Source organism: Manis javanica, chromosome 5, assembly GCF_040802235.1.
Source record: "Manis javanica isolate MJ-LG chromosome 5, MJ_LKY, whole genome shotgun sequence".
Lineage (NCBI taxonomy): Eukaryota > Metazoa > Chordata > Mammalia > Pholidota > Manidae > Manis > Manis javanica.
Window position 1 is genome coordinate 39,079,012 of NC_133160.1, and position 24,506 is coordinate 39,103,517.

Here is a 24,506-nt window from a genome sequence, read left to right on the forward strand (position 1 = left end):
AAAGCTAAAAAAGGAAAATGAGAACATTTTGGAAATTCCAAATTCCAGTAACTCTGTTTGGTACATAGTAAGCATTGTGTTGAATGAATGAAATTTGTAATACAAAGATCTCTTGAGTGTAAATGGGCTTGTCTGTTCTAATCTGCAAAACAGGGATAATAATTAACCATTTAAATAGCCAATTAACATCCTTTACAGAAATGTTAGAAGGAATGAACAGTGTATGTGAAGTAGTTTTATAAAGTTTAAAGTATTACATATCTGTAAGACACGATCGTGAATATGAATTATGAATGTAATAATATAAATCAAGGTACCTGAAGGGTCCCCACCAGTAAGATGGCAAACTTCCGGCTTCTCTTTGGGGTCCTCAGTTCCCGCCGGCGCCACCTGAAGCCCAATCACCTCTCGCCCCCCTCCCAATCCCAGCACCTAGCCAACAGCCACCAGCCCCGTAGAAGTGACACCTCAATCAATTCATGCCCCCTCCTATATAACCCAGCACCTTTCCCTAATAAAGCGGAACTCTCCGGTGAATTGCTGCTATGTGTCGCTCCTTTCCTTTCATTGGTGCCGAAACCCAGGAGACGGGACACCCCAACTGGGCCCCGTCTTCCCCCGACACCAGCAGCAGCTTGCCCTCGTCTTTATCCGGCGCTGGCTCATCACACTCACCACTCCTCTCTGGCCTTTAGGTAAGTTTTCCCCCCGGAGTGGGCCACTCTTCCCCGAGCTATTGCAGTGCCATTGACCGTGATCGTCCGGCAAGGCCCTGACGCTCAGGGATGAGGAGGGAACACTCCCCGCCTCAGGCCTTCACGGCTGCGGCGGACCCTCAGGCCCCTCCTCCAAAAGTCATAAATCCCCGCCTCAAGCCTTTACGGCTGCGGCGGACGCTCAGGCCCCTCCTCCGACAGTCAAACGCATTCACCATCCCTTCCATCAGTGCTGAAAGTTTTTAAGCAAAATTTCCCCGGGGTGGGCCACTCTTCCCCGAGCTATCGCAGTGCCATTGACCGTGATCGTCCGGCAAGGCCCTGACGCTCGGGGATGAGGAGGGAATTCTCCCCGCCTCAGGCCTTCACGGCTGCGGCGGACCCTCAGGCCCCTCCTCCAACAGCCATAAATCCCCGCCTCAAGCCTTTACGGCTGCGGCGGATGCTCAGGCCCCTCCTCCGACAGTCATAAATCCCCGCCTCAGGCCTTCACGGCTGCGGCCGACTCTCAGGCACCCCCCTCCAACAGCCATAAACGAGGTGACTCCTTTGTGGATGAGAACGCTCCCTTTTCCCCCCCTCCTCCTTCTGCTCCATCCGCCGAAAACGCCTAGTGCTAGGTACCTCGTGACTCCGGCACTGTGCCTTCTTAGGGAAGTCTGGGTGACGACCCACACTTCCCAAGAAATTCCGACTCGTATATGAGTTTCCGCAGACCACCAAGTATCACTGGGGACGCCCTTTGTCTCCTTGTGGTCTGCTTCCAGTCCGAGGATCTCTGTTCATCTTCCCCTGTTTGTCTCCTTCTCTGTCCTTTAGCCATGGGAGCCTCCTCATCCCTCCCTGAAAGTTCACCTCTTGAATGCCTACTTAAGCATCTGGCTACCCTCTCCCTGACGCCTGATATAAAACCAAAACTTCTCCGTAAATATTGCTCCCAAGATTGGCCGACATACCCCCCAGACAATAAAAACCAATGGCCCGCAGGGGGAACTCTTGATCCTAACATCACTCGCGATCTTTTTAACTACTGCCAGCGCCTGAAAAAATGGAAGGAGATTCCCTATATCGAAGCTTTCCGCCTCCTCCTCTCCCCGCCCCCTCCCAAGTTCTCCTAGCCTGCAAGCCACCGCCCCCGCAGAAGCCTCCTGTTCACTCCCTTCCCCTTCTTCTCCTACAACAGCCCTTCTCCCTTCCTCCCCAACCATCTCCTCCCCCATCTCACCTCCTCCACCTTCATTCCCTGCAGACTAAGCCTGAGCCTTTCAGCCCCCCTTTAACTAGGTCCCAGGGGCCTCCTCCGTCTTTGCCCTCATCACCTGTTTCTCCCCTGTTAGGGACCGCCTTTGCCTTCTCACATGTTTGTAGAGAGAATGGGAAAGCACCTCCCCCCATGTCTGAATGCAGCATGGGAAGGTACAAGCTAGAGAACAACCGGTGCAGTCCTTAGAAGTTATCTGTCCACAAAAACATATCTTGCCAAGACTCCTCACTCTGAAAATAGGGAGACCTTGAAAATGTATAGAAACACCGCCCCTGCTTCTAGCTATGCCCTTCCCCCACTTGCCGATGTGGCAGGAATAGAAAACAACGCATTCCATAAGCAATTAACTGGAGCCCTGCTGTAGCTCAGTAGAGCATGGGACTCTTAATTCAGAGTCATGAGTTCAAGCCCAACTAGAGCGGCAGAAGTAAGCAGCTGGGCTGCTAGCTGGCGACATGTGGGTCTGATTCTATCTTTCTTTATTTCCTTTGCTCCCCTTCTGCACTTCAGGACCTGCTCGACTAGGCACGGCTAGACCGCGTCACTCCCCCACAGACTGAGCCAGAACCTTTCAGTCCCCCTCAAACTCAGTCCCGAGAGCCTCCCAAAATTATCGCCCCCCTCCGGGAGGTAGCAGGATCTGAAGGCATCGTGCGCGTTCATGTCCCTTTCTCCTTAAGAGATTTAGCCTAACTAGAGAAACGCCTAAGTTCCTTTTCCACTGATCCCATGACATACATCAGAGAGTTTCAATAGACCCTCCAGTCTTACAGCCTCACACATCATGACATTTTCATGCTCCTGGCCAATACTCTCCTCCCTGAAGAGCGTAGACGAGTTTAAGACTTCGCCCAAATGCAGGCTACTGAAACCCACAGGACTGACCCCACCTATCCCCCTGGCCCCACTGCTGTCCCCGAACAAGACCCACACTGAAATTATAACACTGCCATGAGTCTCCGCTCTCGAGATATTTTTGCCTCCTGCTTAATAGCAGGTCTGAAAAAGGGCAGCTTGTAAAGTAGTCAATTTTCAAAAGCTCCAAGACATAATTCAAAAGAGAGATGAAATCCCCTCCGAGTTCTTAGACAGACTCACTCAAGCCCTATTACAGTATACCAGCCTGGACCCAGAAACACCTGAAGGAAGACATGTCCTTATGACATACTTCCTAGCTCAAGGCTACCCCGACATTAAAGATAAACTCAAAAAGTTAGAACAGGGCCCTGCTACCCCACAGACTGAGATCCTAACAGTGGCCTTTAAAGTCTTCCATAAGCGGGAGGAGGAGAAAGAATGCCGTAAACAAAAGACTGATCAGGCCAATTTCCAGATGTTGGCCCAGCTGATAAAACCACAACCTGGGCGCCCCTCTACAAACAAGCCCCCCCAAGAGCTTGTTTCAAGTGCAGAAAAGAGGGACATTGGTCAAGGGCGTGCCCCTCCCCCAGATCTCCTACCACCCCATGCCCCAGATGCCACAAAAAGGGCCACTGGGGGTCTGATTGCCCAACCACCCGAAGGGGAGGCTGGACGAACAACCCCCATCCTAAGCCCGCCGTAGTGGGGCTGGCAGAAGAAGATTGATGGGGCCCGGGGGCTTCTTGCCCGACCATTTCCATCACCAAACAGGAGGCCAGGGTTACTTTAACAGTAGACGGTCACCCCATCTCCTTCCTCCTAGATACAGGAGCCACCTTCTCAGTCTTGTGAGAATACCGGGGCCCTACCACACCAGCCATTACTCCTATAGTCAGAGTAGGAGGTAAACAGATTTTCCCATTAAACCCCCCACCCACCCTTTTATGCACAATCCAAGACAATCCCATACCTTTCTCCCACTCCTTCCTGGTTATGCCCCAGTGTCCCATCCCTTTACTAGGACGAGACATCATTTCCCTCCTCCACGTTTCCATAACTATATCCACTCCCACAGCCCCCAGTACTCCCTTTCTGATGGCCCTCATAGCCGACGACCCCCCTCTACCCAATGAAAGCTCCGGTTCTGCCCTCATACACCCTGTAAATCCCAAAGTTTGGAACATTACAAGCCCCTCCGTGGCCCTATGTCCCCCTGCCTCTATCAAATTATGTGACCCCTCTCAGTATATCTGTCAGGCCCAATACCCCCTAACCACTTCAGCCCTCATAGGCCTCCAATACATCATTCAAGCAGACCCACTCACTCCCCATTTAGTACCCCCATATTAGCTGTTAAAAAAACCAACGGATCTTGCTGCCTTGTCCAAGACCTTCGCCTCATCAACATAGCCATTGTCCCTATCCATCCCTTAGTTCCAAATCCATACAGCCTCAGCATTCCACTTCTCAGTCCTAGATCTCAAAGACCCATTTTTCTGTCCCTCTAGACCCCTGCTCCCAAGATTTTTTCATCTTCACCTGGACGGACCCATACACAAGACATTCTAAACAACTCACTTGGACAGTTTTGCCACAAAGCTTCTGAGATAGTCCCCATATTTTTAGACAGGTCCTAGCTCAAGACCTCAAACAGTTTCATCATGATCACTCCAAGTCCACCTTATTATAATACATGGACAATCTTCTACTCTGCAGTCTCTCGTAAGAACAGTCTCAACTTGACATTGCCTCCCTACTTAACCTTCTAGCGTCCAGAAGTTACCGAGTATCCCCCATCACAGCTCAAATCTCTTCCCCTCCTGTCACTTACCTCAGATTCCTTCTATCTCAACAAAGAAAGTCCATTACCTTAGACAGAAAATGGCTCCTCTCTGACCTGCCCATTCCCAAAACCAAGACAGAAATCCTTTCCTTTCTAAGCCTGGCTAGATATTTTAGACCGTAAATCCCTAACTTCTCCCTGCTCCCTGTTGGCAAAACCCCTATACGACCTCAGCAAGAGCCCCCCCTAAAAAACCATTATCCTCCTCACCCCAACACTCCTTCATTAAGCTCTGTCAAGCCCTTGTGGAAGCCCCAGCTCTCCATCTTCCTGGTTTGTCGAAGCCCTTCTCATTATATATTCATGAGAGGTCCAGTCAAGCTCTAGGAGTCCTAGGCCAATATTATGGCCCATCCTTTGCCCCAGTAGCTTATCTCTCCAAGCAATTAGACCCCACAGTTCGGAGATGGGCCCCCTGCCTACGGGCATTAGCCGCTGGGCAGCTCTTGCAGAAGGCAGCTCATAAACTGACATTCAGGGCGCCCCTTACCATTCTGTCCCCACATCACCTAAAAGATCTCTTAACCTACAAAAGTTTATAAACTCTCCCTCCCTCCAGACTCCTGACCTTACTGTCCTCTTTCCTCCAAAATCCCGTTCACCCCCTTTGCCATCCATACCCGAATCATGACTTTTTCCTCCTTTACTGCTCTCTCGTTTTTTTTCCTCATTCCTATTGTCTTCCCCACCACCCCAGCCTCCTTTGTATGGCGATTCAAAGTCAGACAGACTTACACACAGCATCAAACAAAAGTTACTGCCCTCATTGCCACACCAGACTTCCCTCTGAAAAGCTGCTCTGAGCCTTTATACCTCCACTTTCCTCCCTCCACTGAAGTGTTCACTAGCAGCTACCCTTATTCTCCCTACCTCTGCTTCCTCTATGACCAAAAACAAGCCTATTGCAGGCGATGGCCAGATATCTACAGGAGATGTCCCTACTAGTCTTGCACCATTCACTACATAAGTAACTTCCAGTACCCACAGTATTACTCCTCCAACCGTTTCATGAAATATCCCAATGGCTCATTCTCCTTATCAATCCCAGATTCCTGGGACTCTCGATGGGCTGCCAGAGTCACAGCCTCAGTTTACTACGGGGGGTCCTTGACCCCCCACAGTACCCTTCATATCTCTCGAAAGTATGTTCCCTCTCATTCCCAGATCTCTCAAGTTGCATCAGATAGCAGACATTCCGAAAAAGTCATTATCCAAACTCTTGATAGTGCCTCTTCATCTTCTTATCCCCACCCCTCTTCCCATTTCTCCTACTCTTCATTACAGCTCATTCAGGACACCACCATCTTTCTCAACCACACCCTTAACACAGCCAATTGTTTCTTTTGCGCATCACTACAGCGCCCACTGCTGGCCGCCATGCCCCTTAATATTTCCAACTACTCCTTCCATGCAGAAAAACAACCCCTCTGCCCCCTGGCAGACATACCCCTATGGGAACCAGAATACGCAGATAATCTCACCATCCACCACTGTGTAAGCCCAACTCCACCCCCTTCCAGCGCACTTCACTGCCTCTCTATCTACACCCCTACCTCTGGCTCTAAGACTTTCACGCAACCGGGACACTTCTTTTAGTGTAATAGCAGTCTTTTCAACTCACTGCCTCTCAACTCCGATACACCCTGCATTCTCGTCACCCTAATCCCACAGTTAACACTTTATAGCATGGCAGAATTCCTTGAGCTCCAACATCCCTTGCCCTCGCGCACAAAAAGAGCTGCTTTCCTTCTCATCATGGTCAGTAGCTCTTTGATCACCTCAGCCATTGGGGCAGGGTTTTCGGGAGAAGCCTTGGGTCACTCTCTATGGGCAGTTAGAGATCTCAACGCCAAACTTGAGGGAGCCCTGACATCCACTGCCGATTCTCTAGCCTCTCTCCAAAGACAGGTCACTTCGCTAGCTAAAGTCACCCTTCAAAACCGGCGGGCCCTAGATCTGCTTACAGCCGAGAAGGGCGGCACCTGCGTCTTCCTCTGAGAAGAGTGCTGCTATTACATCAACGAATCTGGCATTGTAGAAACTGACATTACCAAACTCACCGACCTTGCCTCCAGTCTCCACTCTGCTTCCAATTCCAACTCATTCTCGTCAATACTAACAAACCCCCTCCTCACCTGGCTCTGGCCCATTGCAGGCCCCATAATAGTCATTCTTCTCGCCTGTCTCTTCTTACCCTGTATAATAAAGTTCATCAAATCCCAAATCGGAAAAATCTCTAATCAAGCTTTCAACCAGCTTTTACTCAGGAACTACCAGCTTCTGGCCACAGAAGATCCCTCACCCTCACATGACCTCCTCACCACACGCTGAGATGGACCCCTCTCTCCACTGGAAACTGTTCCTGGAAACAATAGCCGCAGACGCCTGGCTCCTGACACCCATATCCTCTTGGCCAACCTATGGTTACAGGGAACCTTCATTGATTTCCAAACCTGAAGAAGTCCACATCTACTCGTCCTTACTGCGGGGAGTTCTATCAACCCTTTCCTCCCAATCCTCAAGCCCTCACTCCCTTCTCCGCCCCTGTTCAGCAGGAAGCAGCCAGAGAGAAAGCAACGTCCACAAACCCATAAAGGAGAAAGGGGGGAATGAAGGGTCCCCACCAGTAAGATGGCAAACTTCCGGCTTCTCTTCGGGGTCCTCAGTTCCCGCCGGCGCCACCTGAAGCCCAATCACCTCTCGCCCCCCTCCCAATCCCAGCACGTAGCCAACAGCCACCAGCCCCGTAGAAGTGACACCTCAATCAATTCATGCCCCCTCCTATATAACCCAGCACCTTTCCCTAATAAAGCGGAACTCTCCGGTGAATTGCTGCTATGTGTCGCTCCTTTCCTTTCAGTACCAATATGTGTAAAAAAAATCTATCCACTGAAATAAGATGTTACTCTCAAAAACAAGAGGAATGTGTGTTTAGGTTAGGAATGAAACAGAATCCTCTGGAAACTCTGGTGAAACTGCTGGATGTTGAGAGCTGGGTTACCTTTGCAAGTTTTCAGAGTTTTCACTGTTGCTTTTGGTTGGGTGGTTGTCATATGGCACCCTGGACAAACACCTGAATTGCTTCCTTAATGAGCCTCAGTTACTCGCTGGTAGTACATTAGGTAACTGGCAGTTTACCACCTGTGTGATCATGATCATTCTTTAATATGCAAGGGAATAATACACACAAATCCTGACAATATTGATCCTTAACATAAGACAAAGTGTCTTTAAATCTTTTTTTAACTGTGTGTGTGTGTGTTTTAGAAAGCTGGGAGATGGAGGAGTAGATGATACTGTTTTGTGAATTGTATAGTTGTAAAGACAGAAAGAGAAAAGCTAGGGAATGAGCAGCTATACCTAGGTGGGTGTTTAAAAACATTGTTATGAAAATAGTAATTATTATGAAAGATAACCAGAATTTACCAGATCTAAAATAGGGGTAGAGTTGGGAGGCAGATGTTTTCAGCCAGATAAAATCCTATTTATTGCAAAGGAGTCATGAAACAATATGACAAGTTTAGTAAGCTGTGGTCCCTTTACTCTGGCTGTAGTGCAGCATGGATGAGAGGGCACCTTGCAGAAAAGCCATTTATAGTCTTTGGTCTTTCACTGCTTTTGCAGTCTTGCGTTCTATGAAGTGGGTACCAAAGGAAGGTTAAAAATGCAGACCCTCCAGTGGAACTGGGTGAGATAAACAGTCTACAAACAACATGTTTTCCCATCTTTGACATGAAAATAATGCTTTTGTTTTCCAATAGTCTCAGATCTCTTAGTACAGTGAACAGTTTTCTTTTTTGCTTGGCTATATATGGATAGAGCTGGGGTCCTTTCCCATATTTACTATACAGGCTTCATGTACTAATGCTGGGCATTGGGGAGAGCACTTAGAGCCTGAGCAGTGTCCTTGATCCCAAGCAGTTAGGAGCTTTCATATACTACTGGGCAGGCACTGCATATCACAAGATATCAAGAGCCCACAGGGAAAGCACAATGATCTGACTAAACGGATGTTTCTTCAATATCTACCTACCCAAGGACAAACTACAAGGTTTATGCCAAGGTCATTTCTATTTCTGCTGAAAATAACCATGCAGCTAATTATGGCATGTGGTAGTTATGGTACTGGGGAGGAGCTAAATTGGGAGAGGTTTAGAAAATGTTGCCATATAGAAAGGAGTTTTTAATTTATATGAACAGATTTTCAAAATGTATTTATTTAATCTGGATTGAAGATTATTCATTAATTCAGCAAACATTTATTTAGTGCCTGCGTCAGGCACAGTTTTAGTTGCTGGGATAACAGCAGGGAACAAAACAGAAAAAAACAGAACTCTCTACTGTCATGGAGTTTATATTCTAGAGGAGGGAGAGTGACCACAAACACAACAAAATATGGTCTGTCACATAGTGATCCTTCTGAGAGGAAAAACAGGCAGGGAGGGAGATAGAAGGTGAGATAGGGTTTGCAATTTTAGATAGAATGATTTTGCCCATTTACAGAATGTCCAGGGAAGGACCCTCCAAAGAGAGGACGTTTGAGCAAAAACCTAGGAGATGAGGAAAGGTAGCCTCATTGGTATCTAGGTTCAAGGATGTTTCAGGAATAAAGAACAGAAAGGTGGGTGCATTCCTGAGGTTTCTGAGGACCAGCACAGAGACCAGTGTGTTCAGTGTTGTGTGAGAGGGAGATAATAGCAGGAGATGATCTCAGAGAAAAATCCAGTGGAGCCAGACCATAGAGCCCAACAGGCAAGACATTGGTTTTACTCGGTGTGAGATGGGAAGCCAGTAAAGGGTTTCAAATAAAGGAGTGACTTGAAATGACTTATAGTTACAGGATTATGTTAGTTGCTGGGTTGAGAATAGACTACGAACATTGAATCCTCTATTTCCAGGATGTCAGAAGACATCATGAGGTGAATAAACTTTAATGAGCATCTGTGATTCTATAAGCCAGACTGGTCTCTGTCCTTTTTGTTTTAAGTACCCTAGAGAGGCCGTGGCTCATGAGAAGGTTTGGGTCTGGTAAGAGTCTTATCTTCTCATAGTAGAATGAGTAAATATTTGTTGGATTAATGAAGAAAATATATTGAGAATGAAAAATAACAAAGCATGAAGTAGTAAATAGTTAAGAAATTCTGAGCATGCTGAATAAATATTACTAAGTGCCTATAGCCTAAATTTTGTATTGGAAAAATATAATAACTTAGCAAAATATTTACCTGTGTAGTGACATTTCTTTCCTTTTGCTTTTTATTATGTTTTTCTGCTTCAATATCTGTAATACACAGAACATTTTTATAAAATTTGAAAATTTTTCTTAAATGTCACTGAATATAATTTCTTGTTAAAAACTTTCTAGATAACTTTTAGAACTCTAAGAATAATAGTTGAAAATAATTTACAATTTAAAGTTACTACTGACATATTACAAAATAACACTCTACTGGTAATTTTAAAGATGTAACATGACACCAGAAATAATCTAAGTACTTTAATCAGTCATTCTGAAATTGAGTTAACATGAATGAGTTCTACAAATAATAGAGCTAATTACAATAGTGGAAAAGTTTCTGAGCTAGGATTTAATTAAAAGGTATCTATAAAAATAAATGCCATCCATTAATAGAGAATATTAAAACATAGAAGAAGGGATACAATCTTTTCTATTTTTATAGATTCATCCATTTGTCAGGAAGAAACTAAAGATTAATATAGTTGAATGATATAAATGTCTGAGAAATATAGACTAGTGTAATTAAACCAGGATTTGAATTTGAGAAAAAAATTTTCATCAGCAATTTTTAATGAATCTTTTTATAAATAATAGGATATATGTACCATATAAGAATACATGTGTAATCATTGATATATTTCATTTTGGCATAGTATTCAAAATTTCTTAACTTACATTAAAAAAAAATAAGTCTTTGAAAACCTGATATCATGGCACATCAACTACATTACTAGGATTGTCAATTACTGAAAAATTATTTGACACACAGTAACAATCACCCTACAAATATCCTGAAGTAAAACATGCATGTGTGAGATATGTTCACATTTTGTAGACTAAAGAATTTGACTCAGACAAATATGGGGTAGTCAAAATTTCACATTTCTAAAAGCCATGAGCTTGTATTTTAAGAGTAGGCTATGAATTTTCAATGTTCTCTCTCATATTGTATTTATTGATTTAGATATATTTTACTCTATCTCTCACTGATGAACTTTAGTACTTGGCCTCACAATTCCATGTCCTGTTTACTTTGTAAGCCAGACTTATAGAAAGTGATCCCAGGTTGATATTTAGTCTTCTGTCAAATTATGGGAACAATTGGCAAATTCTAAGCAAAAATTCAATAAATGCATGGTAACAAATGTATTATATAAAGCATATGAAAAATGTTAAAAGATTATACATATGTTTCATATAATTACATATACATTGGGATTGGCTCTTGGGGTTCAGGATGCAAAATAGATTATGCTAGGATAAGAATGTTATTACAAATTAAACTATCTCAAGTTTGCCAAGTGATTTCTTTGGGGCCATGGATACTCATTTTCAGAGGCAACATAGTGTCATGGTTTACCATGTGACCTTTGAGTCTAACAGGGCCGTTGTGTTCTAGTCCTGATTTTGTAACCATTTCATTAATTTGTCATGATAATCAAATGAAATAATCCATGTAAGGTATTTGGCACAGTACTTAAGACATATGAAGTGTTTAATAAATGTTATTTATTTTAATTTATATACTTATTATTTAATATAAGTGTTATTTATAAAAATGTATATATATATATATAATTATTATGAGGCCTACTTCTTTAAAGGATTTCAGATCCCTCCAAGATAATAATACTCATAAATTAGTATTTTAAAAGACCTATGGCAAATAAACATTATTAGAGACTTAATGTGTTCTTAGAATTTATTAATGCTTTGCCTATAATATGACTTCCTCTCAACTAAGGCATTTACTTCAAAACAAATTACTTAGCCTAATTATATTTGTGTATTAGAAATCAGACAATGTAATGATATTATAGTCACTGTAAATGTCTAGTAATTTTTAAACTGCATTACCTCAACTAGAAAAAGTAAACTGGATTCCCATTATTATATTCCCCAAAGTACACAGAATAAAATTAATATGCACAGAACATACAGACACAGAATAAGAAGTATGAAGTGTCATGTGTATTAGAGCAAGAGGAGACAGACATGGATTTTAAATGGAATAAAGTTTGCATTATACACTGAACCAGAAAATCACAGTCAGTGGCCAAATATTAACATAAAAATTACAGGGCTAAAAGCAGTTATCAAAGGTAGGATGTGTATAGATGAGAGAATTAATGCAATGGAAGGATGTGTAAGAGCATAACTGAAGGAAGAAACTAATAGCTTAAAGCATAAAAAGAAGATAAAGGTAGTTGGTCAATATTTCCAGCAGAAGATGCATAATAAAAAAAGAAAACAGTGTTTCTTTCCTAAATTTCAGGCTTATAGGCTTTCACTTAAAGAAAATTAAGTTTTGATTGGCTACTGGGGAAAAAATTCTGCTAAATAGTACTTCACACAATGGTTTCTAGTAGGTCTTTTTATTATCAACTGAGAAACATTGGTGATTGCAGAAGACCTGTCTCACTATTTCATTGCTTCCCTCTACATGAAAACTGCTTTTAGAGGGCAGAGCCAGGAGCCCTGAGATGGTTGCAAGAGTGAAGAAGAACAAAAGATGAGGGAATTACTCCGACAGAAGAACTGGGCCCTAATTAAGGAATACTGCTTACCTCTGGAGTGGAGGAACCTGCCAACATGCACCTGGCTGGATTTCAAAATTGCCACAGACCAGTGATTTATACATCTCCTCTTCCCCTTTGTTGACAGCAGTGTTTAGTGTAGTGTGGTTTTTCTATCTCTCTGGTGTGCAGTGGGTATGTAAGAGAATAGGGGAATAACCTGTCATTTTAGTTCACAGATGTGTGATTCTAAAAACTGTACCCAAGGAGACTTACTGACATCTTGACCTAATGCAGATTATGAAGTCATGGATTTGGAGCCAGAAGCTGTGATAAGATGAGACTTAGGCAATCATTGAAGAGGGAGAATCTCATTGAAAAGATGTGAATTACTGAGGCCTGAAGGTAGACTTTTGAAGATTTTTACAATAATGGCCCCCAATGAAACACTACCCTTGTTCATACCCTTTTATAGTGTGACTTGGCCCAATCTTCCCAGCAAGAGATAAAGACTATTTTTTTCACTCTGAATGGGCTGCCCTTGTAACTTGCTTTGACCAACAGAAATGTGGCAGATGACATTATTCAATTTCCATGGTTATTCCTTAGGCCTTTTAGTCTCTTTTACCTTCTCGGGAAAATGCCCTGAGATCACCATGCCCTGAAGAAGCCAGGGGTAACAGACCATGTGGAGAGAGAAGCCCTGCTGTCTTAGCTGACCACAAGCTGAGTGGAGCTGTATGAGCCTTGGTGAGACCAGAAGAAAAACCATCTAGTAACCCACACAGAATTATGAGAAATAATAAATCTTTATTATTTCAAACCACTAAGTTTTGGGTTGTTTGTTATGCTGCAATTGATAACTGAAATAAGTCTGTTTCTTCAGCCTGCTAGGACTCCTTGAATAGAATTCTGAATTCTTGGAAGCTACAGTAGACCAATAAATAATGCCAAAATAAATCACATATAATATACTCATAGCACTGAGGAAAGGATTAGAAGAAAATACTGGCTCAAAAATAATGTTCTTTTCAGATCTACTTTCTCATGAACAGCTTGATATACATTAACTCCTGATTTACCGTTCATTTTCCCAGTGTGGCTCACTTCCTTTCTTTCCAGGAAATGGTTCCTCTTCCTTTGAATTGAACATTAGGATACCAATTACTGTGACTATTCCTTAACTGACTGAGGTTGTGAAAAAAAAAAAAACACCTCTGTAGTTTATTGGGGAATCTGCCCAGGGAGTTATTGGCAAATAAAGTCTGTTTCTTTGTTCAAACAACATGTATAAATGAAACTAAACTGAAATATTTTATTGATTCTCCTGTCTTGGTTCTCTAAAATGGTGCTTCATGCCTCACTTTGGACTTCATCATTCATTTGCTTTGACCATTAGATATATTAATGGTATAAACAAATATAAACTACTGGTTCCTTTCTAACCTTTCTTTTAGACTCTATGCAGCACCCTGGCTCCTGTGACACAATACTAGATATCCTTCCTTTCAAATACATACTCTAGAGCTCCTCTTTGCTTTCTATATCTGATAATACTTGTATATCCTTGATACTCAATCATCACCTCCTTTCTCTGGCATGATCTAAGGATTGAGCTGGGTTAGCAAGGATTTTAGAGTAGACAGATGGTGAGTGGAAGAGGTCAGGAACTAGGAAAGGATAATATGCCAATTCCAGCGACTTCAGTATACAGCCAGGGAATCAAACTGTAATGACTGGGAGCAGAAAAACATATGTCACAGGAGAATCCAGAGAAAGAATTCAAGCCAGCAGAGGTGAGACAAGTGATGAGAGACAAAGAAGGTAGCAACAAGACAGTTTCAAAACCTAGGACTAAAATAATGGGAGCAGGTCAGGCTGGGAATAGAAGTGTTTAGACGAATCTAAGTTATCAGAAATGGGTAGACAACTAGAAAAATGCAGGAGAAAGAAGAGTCAGGGTTTGCACCTACAAGGGTCCAGAAAGAATTCTGCTAAAGGGATTTTGTGAGGGTGAGTATTCAGTTTCTTGTGGGAAGCAGAACATGTATCAGACCCTCATCATTTCTGCCTGCATTCTTTTTTTTTTAAAAATCATTTGGTACTTGTCTTTCTCCGCCTGGCTTATTTCAATCTGCCTGCATTCTTACAACAGCTTCTAACAGATTCAATCATGATTCTTTTAGTTTTAATCTAACTTACATCTACCCTCTGAATAATCTTCCCAGAGTACTGTTTCCAGGTAGGCACACATCTGCTTAAAAACTCATAACCGCTGTTGCTTATTGAATAAAGGCTTCCAGTTTCTTCTGCAATCAATATTGACTCTACATTCATAGCTATTTTTCAAATTCAAATAACCTCCATTTCACTAGTTACTATTTGGATTACTATTTTGAAAGTTTTCTTCTTCACTTTCTTTAATTTTAACAAATCCTATTGAACGGACTAAAATTATCTATTAAAATTTCCAGTAAAAAACAAACATGATTTTAGGTCATTTGTTAGTTTGGTTTGTGAGATACTTAGCTGTGGACATCATAAAAATGATGTTCAGGACTAACATTTCTTATGTCTTTACTTAGCCATGTGACCTTGGATAAGTTACTTAACCTCTTTGAGCCTCAATTTTCTCTTAAGTGGGAAGAGCAATTCTGTACCTATCTCTTGGAGTAAATATGAAGACAGAATAGAATTAAAGTATAGTATTTGGTGTTTTATTAATAAATACATGACAGCTAAATAAATGTCAGTTCTCTTTCTCCTTTCCCAAAGGCCTGTCTCTTAAAAGCAAGAGATACTAGCATCACTTCCCTTGTTGAAATAAAATTAAGACACACATGGTGTAAACACCGCAAGAACATCTCCTACTGAGTTTTACCTTCTCTTTGGCTTTTTCTTACTGACAATTGCTGCACCCACCTTTCCCATCAAACTCCTTTCCTTGATTACTCTTAACACATCTATAACAGACAGGCATTTTCAAAATAGAGTTAATAATCCCAAAGAAAAACAAAGTATAAAAGGCAAAGACACAGTCCAGTATATGCTGACAGATCTCTGGTTCTGTGATATTTCAACTGCATTCTCCTTTGCCTGTCTGGAGGAATTTCACAAGAATCTTTCCCACCTACCTGGGACAAGTGTCATTTTGCTTTCCACTCCGTAGGGGATATTCTCCTTAACAACTGGTTATTTTTGTTATCAAGGGCATGAATACAACTTCTAACTCTGTCACTCACCTAAGGCCTTCCCATTCTGAGGAACACAGTCTTCTCTTCCCTGGATCCCTGACAGGATTGGAGTGACTTACTATTGTATCTCACAGAAGACTCCATCTTGTAAATATAACAGCAGCTTAGTCCCCAAGAGACCCATCTCAATTATACAAAAATTGTAACATCTATACAGCAAGAATTGCATGTGTACAAGGGAGCTACTCCATTCTACCCTCAACAAGAATAATTTACAATAGTTATTTCTACATAATTAGATTAAATGTGGACATTATCAAAGTCTCTAAATACAGATATAAAGGAAATTGAGATTTACAATGAAAGGACTGTAGTAAATAATGAAAATGTTAGTATATTGTGGTAACTAATTGAGCAATAAATAATTTTGATGTATTTATATATTACATATTTGGTAATAGATTGACAGTTATATTAACAGTAATTTGGTAGACTTTTTTGGAAGTCTATGTCAGTATCTTGAAAAGGGTAAGTATTTAATAACCCACTTTTCTCCTCAACTTCCTTTTTCAAGTGCAAATATGGCAAAATTTCCATAAATACTTACGTTACTGAAGGACTAGGCTAACAGTGAATGAAGAGTCACTTTATTTTTATTTGTTTTAATTTAACAGAGGTTGAATAGCTCTCAGTATTGCTGAGAGTGTTCTTTCCAGAAGTCTACCAATTACCTACATAGTGTGCAAGAGCTTAATAGCAACCCTGAAGGAGTGTTCATGCAATGTGCCTAGTATAGTGCCTAGCACATAAAAAGTGCTTAACAAATGTCATGTTTATTATTCTTGATTAGACGGTAACTAATTAGGGAGAAACATGAATTATGAGTGGGAAAATATAGAATGTATTTGGCGATGCTAACTGATTTTTCCTGATATTTTCTTGTACCCTCTGTCCTTTTTCCCATTTAGCCAGTGAGTTGCTCATTGCTTCAGAAAAAAGTATGATGTGGCAGAAAGAAAGGAATGTCTTTTCTCGGCTGTTACAGGAAAAGAAAGGACTTACCACCTAGACAATAGAATGGATATAGGAGAATAACTGATATATAACATCAAGTTAATAGCAAGGCCTTCTGTGCCCTCTTCCCAAAATGAGAAAACAGTCCCTGGACTAGGAGAGAGGAAAAACCTGGAGGGGTAGCAAACAGATTTCCACTATGATAGAAACTAATATTCCATTATTAAATTAAATTCTATTATTACAAAATTAAGAAAGCTATATTTCTTGTACACTTGGGTATATGGACTAAAATCTATAATGGATACATTAATTATTTAGTTAATTATATTCATAAAAAGTATAGTGCCTTCGTTAATGGTGAGTGTGAAATGTGATTTGTCTTTTAGAAATTGGGCAATATATCTTTTAAGTCTGAAGACACACTGAGCAGCTTTAGTTGAAAGGCTGGACTCTGCAATTGATAGTTTCTAGTTAGGTTGTTGATGAAGAGTGGAAACACTTAAATTACTCATTTATTTGTCACCAATCAGTACTGAAGTGGCTGAAATATGACTGACTGGGCAGCAAGGTGGCCTGGATATATTGCTATCACTTCCTAGTCCCAATGTCCCCAATCTGAATCATTATTACTCATATGTCCCTTCCCTTTCTAATTTGCTGTCCTTGTCAAGGGGATCATCAATCTCCCAAGATCAAAATCACAGATAATTTTTTTATTTATCCCATGCCAGCGTCCCCATGCTCAACCATAATTTTGTTTTGTTTTTCTTTGAGTTGTAACTTGGGGTCCATTATCATTGCTATTAACCTAGTCAGGACTTTATGACATGACTCCTAGATCCTAAAATAGCCTTCCAAGTTCTAAGTCCATGTCAGCGCCTTGTTTAGATCTATTCTGCTTCCCTTATTAGATTATTGCTTATGAAAAGTCCATACTAATGAGGAGTATGGAGTCACTTCCTTATTGAAGTTCTTCAAATGGCTGTTTGCTGCCATGTCAAGTGAAAACTTACAAAGCAGATGGGGTATAGCAGACTGAGCTCTGGAGTTGGAGTTAGAAGATACTAATTAAATTCTTACTCAATTTTGACTCAAGTACTTTTAAGCTATGTGACCTTGAGAAAGCCATAAAACATCTGAGTCTGTTCTTATCCACTGAGTAAGAAAATTCTTCTTGTCTTGTAGCGGGGGTACACTTGTGGGTGGGAGTGGGAGTTGTACTGAGAGTTATTGAGATCATGGATATGAAATTACCTGACATGGGCTAGGTACTTAGAAATGTCTCTTTAAATTTCTTCTGCCTGGAAATGTAAGGTTCTCAGTAGTCTGACTGTATTTTTCTTAACCAATTTGTTTCTGACTATACTCTGTGCTTCTTGAATTGGTGGTATCCTCCTACCCCATATGTACACTCTACTCATTCTTATACTATGCCCTTTATTTGTATACTTTGAATTTGGAATTTTGTCTTTTTCTTCTATTATCCAAAATGTATTCATCCTTCCAGGATGTCCTGTTTCAGTACTGGAGCCTGGTGCCTGGCACAGTCCTGCCCTATAATAGATTCATAATACATATTTGTTAAAATGACTAATAGATTTGCTCTTCTACCAATAGGTTTCCCTGGATATCTGAGCCTTAAATAACCTCTGCCTCTTGGGAACTTCTTCAGGCCTTGTGTTCTGTATTGTGCATGTTAGCAACCAATCACAGGTTAGAATTTATTCTATGGATTGTAAAATCCCCAAGAGCAGGGCCCGCCTCTCCTTTTTCATATTCACCCACAGAACGGTGCATGGTGTCTCAATTAAAATATTGTTCGTTGATTAAATACTTTATTATGACACAGCATGTAATTCTGCTCCTGTATCTAAAAGTTAACCGAATTGCTTTTTAAGTTACTCAGTGAAAATTCAGAATTAAAAAATCTCAGGTTTGGGGTTGTCAAATTACATTATATAGCCAGAAAGACAACTCTCTTTTCTTTTTTTAACAAAATGACAGTGGCTTTCCTGTTCAAAAGAAAAAAAAACTTTTTGCTGTTGCTATGCTTCATCACTGAAGTAATTCTGAATTAATTACTTCTATCCGTGAAGTATTATTTTTAGTCTTCATGTAATACTGCTTTTTGAAAATAAGGTGACACATGAGTGTGACATTATTATTCTTTTCTTCCCCACTACCTGCACTAATGGACTTTCCATCCACCATTAGAACATTACACATTTGGATATAGGCTGACTGGGTTTAAGGTGTTTTTAAGTTTATGTTTTTATGTATGTGTGATTGATTGAACCAGGAGAGGTAATTGACACAATTACTTTTGGCAACTTGATATAGATGACTTGTTTTGAGTATTATAAGGACTAGATTTAAAACAGGTTTAGAACTTGAAGCTTTTAGCTCTTATGTCCTTTCATTATCAGTGTATCTCTCTTTAAGGATAAAGAAATGAGGAAGAAACTAGTCTTCAAGTCTTGTCTTAGTTCCCTTTGTAAATGGGTGTACTAACTGATTTTGGGCAAGGCATTTAGGCTTACCATGTCCTTTTTCCTCCAATGATGTAAATGTCCATGGCATCATGTAACATTACCTGACATTGCTACAGTATAACGGGGGTGATTAAAAGTATTAATTATGCAATGAGAATTAAAACTGACAGATGTTTGCAAATAGGTATTTTACCTGGTACCACAAAATTAACCAACACAAAAAATAACCACATAGAAGATCCCTAAAGCTTTTGTGTTTTGGCATATTTTATACATATATAAAAATGTATCTGTAGAAAATTATGTATATGATCTTAGAAATGTATAGTAAGTTGATACTATAAGCACTTGAGGTAACGTTCAACATCTGTTTAGATGTGAAGAAATTGGTGTATATTTTTGTGTAGAAATTCTGTCAGTCATAGTTCTTGAGAACTTCTCACAAAAAATATGGCATCTCAGGGTTGAAGAGAGTCACCTCTACAATGGTTTTACATTTAATCATTTAATGGATAGAAAATTATGGTGTTTTCAATTACTTTGCTATTACAAATAGTATAAAGAATAACCTTGAACATGTTTCCTATGATACGTGTATAAGGGTTTGCTAGAGTAGACAACAGGAAATGAATCTGCCCACTTGAGAAACAGTATGCCCAACTTAAATTTTAATAGATTAATGACAGATTGGCATTCCCCAAAAAGCTGCTCTTATACTTCCACATGTTATATTAGAACATAAATCTTTCCTGAACAAAATGTAAAACCATTGTAGAGGTGATTCTTTTCAACCCTGAGATGCCAGATTTTTTGTAAGAAGTTCTCAAGAACTATGACTGACAAAATTCCTACACAAAAACACTTTTCAATTTTTGCCAACATATTGGGATAGAACTGGTATTTATTGTTTATTTCCATTTGCATGATTATTGGCAAGGTTAACAATTTTTTCATATTCAGGGGCATTTTTATTTCCTCTCCAAGGGACTAACTTTGAAATATTTTGCCTATCTTTCTACTAGCTTTTTAAAAAATACATATCTTTATGAGGTCTTTACATATTCTGGGTATTATTTAATTGGTGAGTATATTGGAAATAATTTTCCAAGTTGTTCTTAGACTTTTTGCTGTTTATGCTCTCCTTTGCAGCAGAGTTTTTACATTCTGATGCAGTCAAAACTATCAATATTTTCTTCACATACCATTTTTCTGTGTGTCTTGTTCAAGAAGGCTTTCCTTACCAGTAATCTGAATATATACTCTCCTGTATTTCCTTCAGTTATTTTTACAGTTTTGCTTTCACTATTTATGTTTTTTTATTTATCTGGAATCAATTTTTGTGACTGGTATGAAGTGGAATCTGACATTTTTTCCCCAAATGAATGGGCAATTTGACAAAAGCATTCATACAGTCCATCTTTTTACTCATGGCATTAAAAGCCTTTCTTTCAGGACTAAATTTTCATTGGTACATTGGTCTATTTTTAAGCAATCTATTCTGTTTTCTTGATCTACACTTGTCTACTCTTCTGCCAATATCCTAAATACTGCATATTTACAGTTGTACATTTTACTATCTGGCTAAGCAAGAACCTCTCTGTGCAGATACACACACTCTGTCTCATGTTCCTCTTTTAAAAACTAATCTTGGGGATTCCAGCATAATTTCTTTTCTAGATGAGTTTTAGAATAAGGTGGTCAGATTCATTTTTAAAATGTGTTGATATTTTTACTGGGATTGAATTGGATTTACATGTTAATTCATAAAGACCTGGCATATTTGCAATACTGAGATCCTTTCAGATGTATAGCCTTATTCAGATTTTCTGTTTCATGCTTTTTAGAAAAAATTTATTTTTATTACTGATATATGTTGTTTCACTTTTATTAAATTTATTCCTAGCTATTTTATAATTTCTATCATTACTGTGAAAGGGAATTTTTAAAAATGAATTTGAGATTGAACATTTATTTAGATTTATCATCAGTCTTAAAGGTTTCTTTGCTTACCACTGATTTTTGGTGTTCCTCTTTAATTTGTGTTTTATTTTGTTGGGGCATATTTTCTCATCCATGTTTCAGCTGGGATTTGAGGGTGATAAATTTTGAGAATCCATTCATGTCTGAAAACATCTTATTTTGCCATTACACTTGTCTGATAGTTTGTCAGGTTATATAATTCTAGATTCAAAATCACCTCAATACTTAAAAAATATCCCTCCAGTGTCTTTTTGTAACCAATGTTGCTAGTGAATTTGAAGTTAACATAGTCCTTTTCCCCCTTGTAAATAATGTATTTTTCTCTTTAGAAGCTTGTAGGATTTTATTATTCACAAAATACTAAAATTTTACCATTATTAGTAAAATTTACCATTAAGTGGGTCTTAAACTTCTCAGCACTCAGTGGAACTTAATTTAAAAACTTAAGTTTTTTTCAAATCTGGGGAATTTTGCTTTCTCTATTTCTTCCTCTCAGTTCTATTTTCTCTTTTTTGGAATCCAAATCATGTGGATTTGCAGCTTTTCATGATCAGATCTGGATTCTCTAAGCCCTTTAACCTTTATTTCATACATGTCATATATCTATTTGCATTGTGACCTTAAGAGAATTTCTCAGTTTGATCTTTGAGCCTCCAGGTTGCTCTTCAACTCTGTCAATTTTCTCATTTTGCCTTGAGGTTTTCATTTTTTACTATCGTATACTTCATTTCCAAAAATAACCTCATTTTTTTCTTTCATTAAGGCCTACTTTTGTTTCAAAGAGAAAATAACCTCTGTAAATGCACTTTGCAGTAATCCTTTTATGTTTTAAAGTCTTTAGCCATTTGCTCTACTTGTTCTGTTGTGTGTTGGGAGCTGATGCTTTTCTTTCATGCTGTTAGCTTTTCTTAAATGTTTGGTGATTCTTGATTGTAGTCATATTGGACTTGGATTTTCCTTCCTAACCTGTCTGTAACTGCGTTAACATTATCTCAGACTGTCACCAGTAACTTTGCAGTGTTGCAGGATATTTTATCAGGACAAGACAGGAGCTAGCCTTTCGGGACTAGGTGCTCTCTGAGTGGCACTAGCCATTTTAAGTAGTTCCCTACAACTCTGCCCCAAATGCACATCCAAAATGCTCCTACCTCATGATGCTTTGTCTTCTTATGTACTTGTTATTTTTACTACATGCCAGAAACCTTATCTGAGTGGGTTCTTTGAAATCTATGATGAACTAGCCTTCCTGAGGAGAGAACATGAACTTGTAGTGCCAGGTACCTGGGGCACTACAAGTACAGGATCTAGTTCTAGGCTCAGGGTGCCTGGGACTACCTGGACTGAAAATCTCCAGGATAGTCTTTGAACACAACTTCTCAGAAATGTATTTTTTCTTTTTCCTTTTCTCCCTGTTCTGCTATGTGTCAAGTCTCTGCAGATTCCTGGACTTGAAGTGGCGGATTTACGTCATGTGCCCTTATTATAAGAGTGTAGCACTTTATGATCCTAGATTAATGCTGTTAATAGGTCTTCTATTAAACCCCTCATCTTGGACAGGTCTTGAGCATTAGATTCTATACTCCTTGCTTTGTGAGGCCACTGAAACCAAAGTCCAAGTTTTGTCTGGCTCAGGGCAAAAGCTGCTTTGATGAACAGGTATAGGACTGGGACCAGTGTAAGGCAAGTTTGGGTCCTGCTCAGGTGCTCTGTGCTTGCTTCTCTGGATTCTAGCGATTCCTTATATTTTTGTCTGGTAATTCTTTACTATCAATTTTTTGATGTGGTTAAATAGTTTGTATATTTTGTGTACCATTTGTTGTCAGAGGGATGGTTGGTCCAAATAACCCAGTCACCTAACTTTTCATTGCTAGCCTCTTCTTTGCATATGGTTGTAGTAGTGGTGGTGAGTGGGGCAGGGGTCTGAACTGGTAGGCTGCTTGTACCGTTGTTTCAAATCAACAACCCTCTCTTTTTGCCCCCAGGCTCCTTCATTTTTTCCTGAACCCACTTGAATGTTTTTTCTAGCTATATTCTCTTTTGTACATTTTTGGGCAGAAGTTTCTTCTTTCAATATGTTTCCATCTCTTATTTTGTATTTTAGGTACTCTTAATTTATTTTTCATCAAGGGGACTCCTACTTGTTTTCCAGAGCTGATGAATTAAAAAAAAAATCTCTTTGATCAGCTGTAGGGTGTACATCAATTTTTCTAATCCAGGAATATTCTCTTCAATCCCAGCACTGTAACACTGGCTCCAAGTCTGTGGAGTAGACTTAAAGAAGTCTTAACAAACCAGGTTTTCTTGCTTACCATATCTCAGTGACTGATGAACTATGTAAATAAAATTAGATGGCTATAGTAAATAAATTGCAGATGCCAGTAAAATTAGAAAAATCAAAGAAAAACTGATAAAATGTCACTGTTGGAACTTATGTAATCATCACACTGTCAAAACAACTGGTTGAAAAATAAATAATCACCTAGCTGTTTTTTCTTTTTGGAAGCAAACATATGTATCCTACATTTTAAAATATTTGTGGATAATTTAATTTTTTATTTTTCATCTGGCTGTTTGGTAGTATGCAGAAACAGCCTGAGGCAACTAAATATGGTTATGAGGCAAATATTCAGAGCAGTCTCCACTTTGGAGCATACAGATTTAGAATAACAAACAGGTGATATGGAGTGAAAAAGCAAAACCAAACAAAACTTGATTCCCATTAGGGGATTCAGGTATTACTAAACTCTATACTTCAGGGTTTTGAAAACATCTGTAAATTTAGAATAGAAACATCTGCTCGACCTACTGCATAGGTTTTAGGAATCTGTTTTACAAATTTTAAAGTGTTACATGGATGTTAGTTATTATTCTATTTTACAATGCTAATTGAACATCTACTATGTTCCAAGTTCTGCAGTGAGCTATAAGAAATATAAAAGATAAGTAAAACACAATCTCTGCATTCAGGTGTCTGACAAATAGTGAGGGAATTAAAAACTAACTCAGTTATGAGACTGTGATGCATAAGGCACAATGTGCTATGAGGAAGGGCTTGGGAACATTTTTTTTAAGGAAGTAGAACTTCAGATGAACCTTAAAAGATGAGCAGGATGTTATGCTATAGGTTTATGGTGGTGACGAGGAAGAATATGGGATGACAGTCCATTCCTGCAGATGGTCCATCACTGTAGACAGTCCATCTGCAGAACAGATTGAGAAAGACATGGAAGTGACAGAGGTAGGTATACTCAGTAGCTGATAGTTTGAATTAGTTGAAATAAAATATGTATAGGGTAACATAGACAAAATAAAAAAGAGGTAGGAATCTAACTGCATAGGATTTTGGCTGCTGGACTAGATGTTGGAATTCTATTCTATATAAAG

General features: G+C 39.8%; 1 protein-coding gene across 1 annotated transcript in view; it reads right to left on the reverse strand.

Moving 5' to 3' along the window:
- Nucleotides 1–24,506, reverse strand: part of SEL1L2 (SEL1L2 adaptor subunit of SYVN1 ubiquitin ligase) — a 127,847-nt gene that overhangs the window by 95,946 nt on the left and 7,395 nt on the right. Inside the window, 1 exon segment of the mRNA XM_073236947.1 lies at nt 9,910–9,965. Coding sequence (XP_073093048.1) covers nt 9,910–9,965 — 56 coding nt within the window.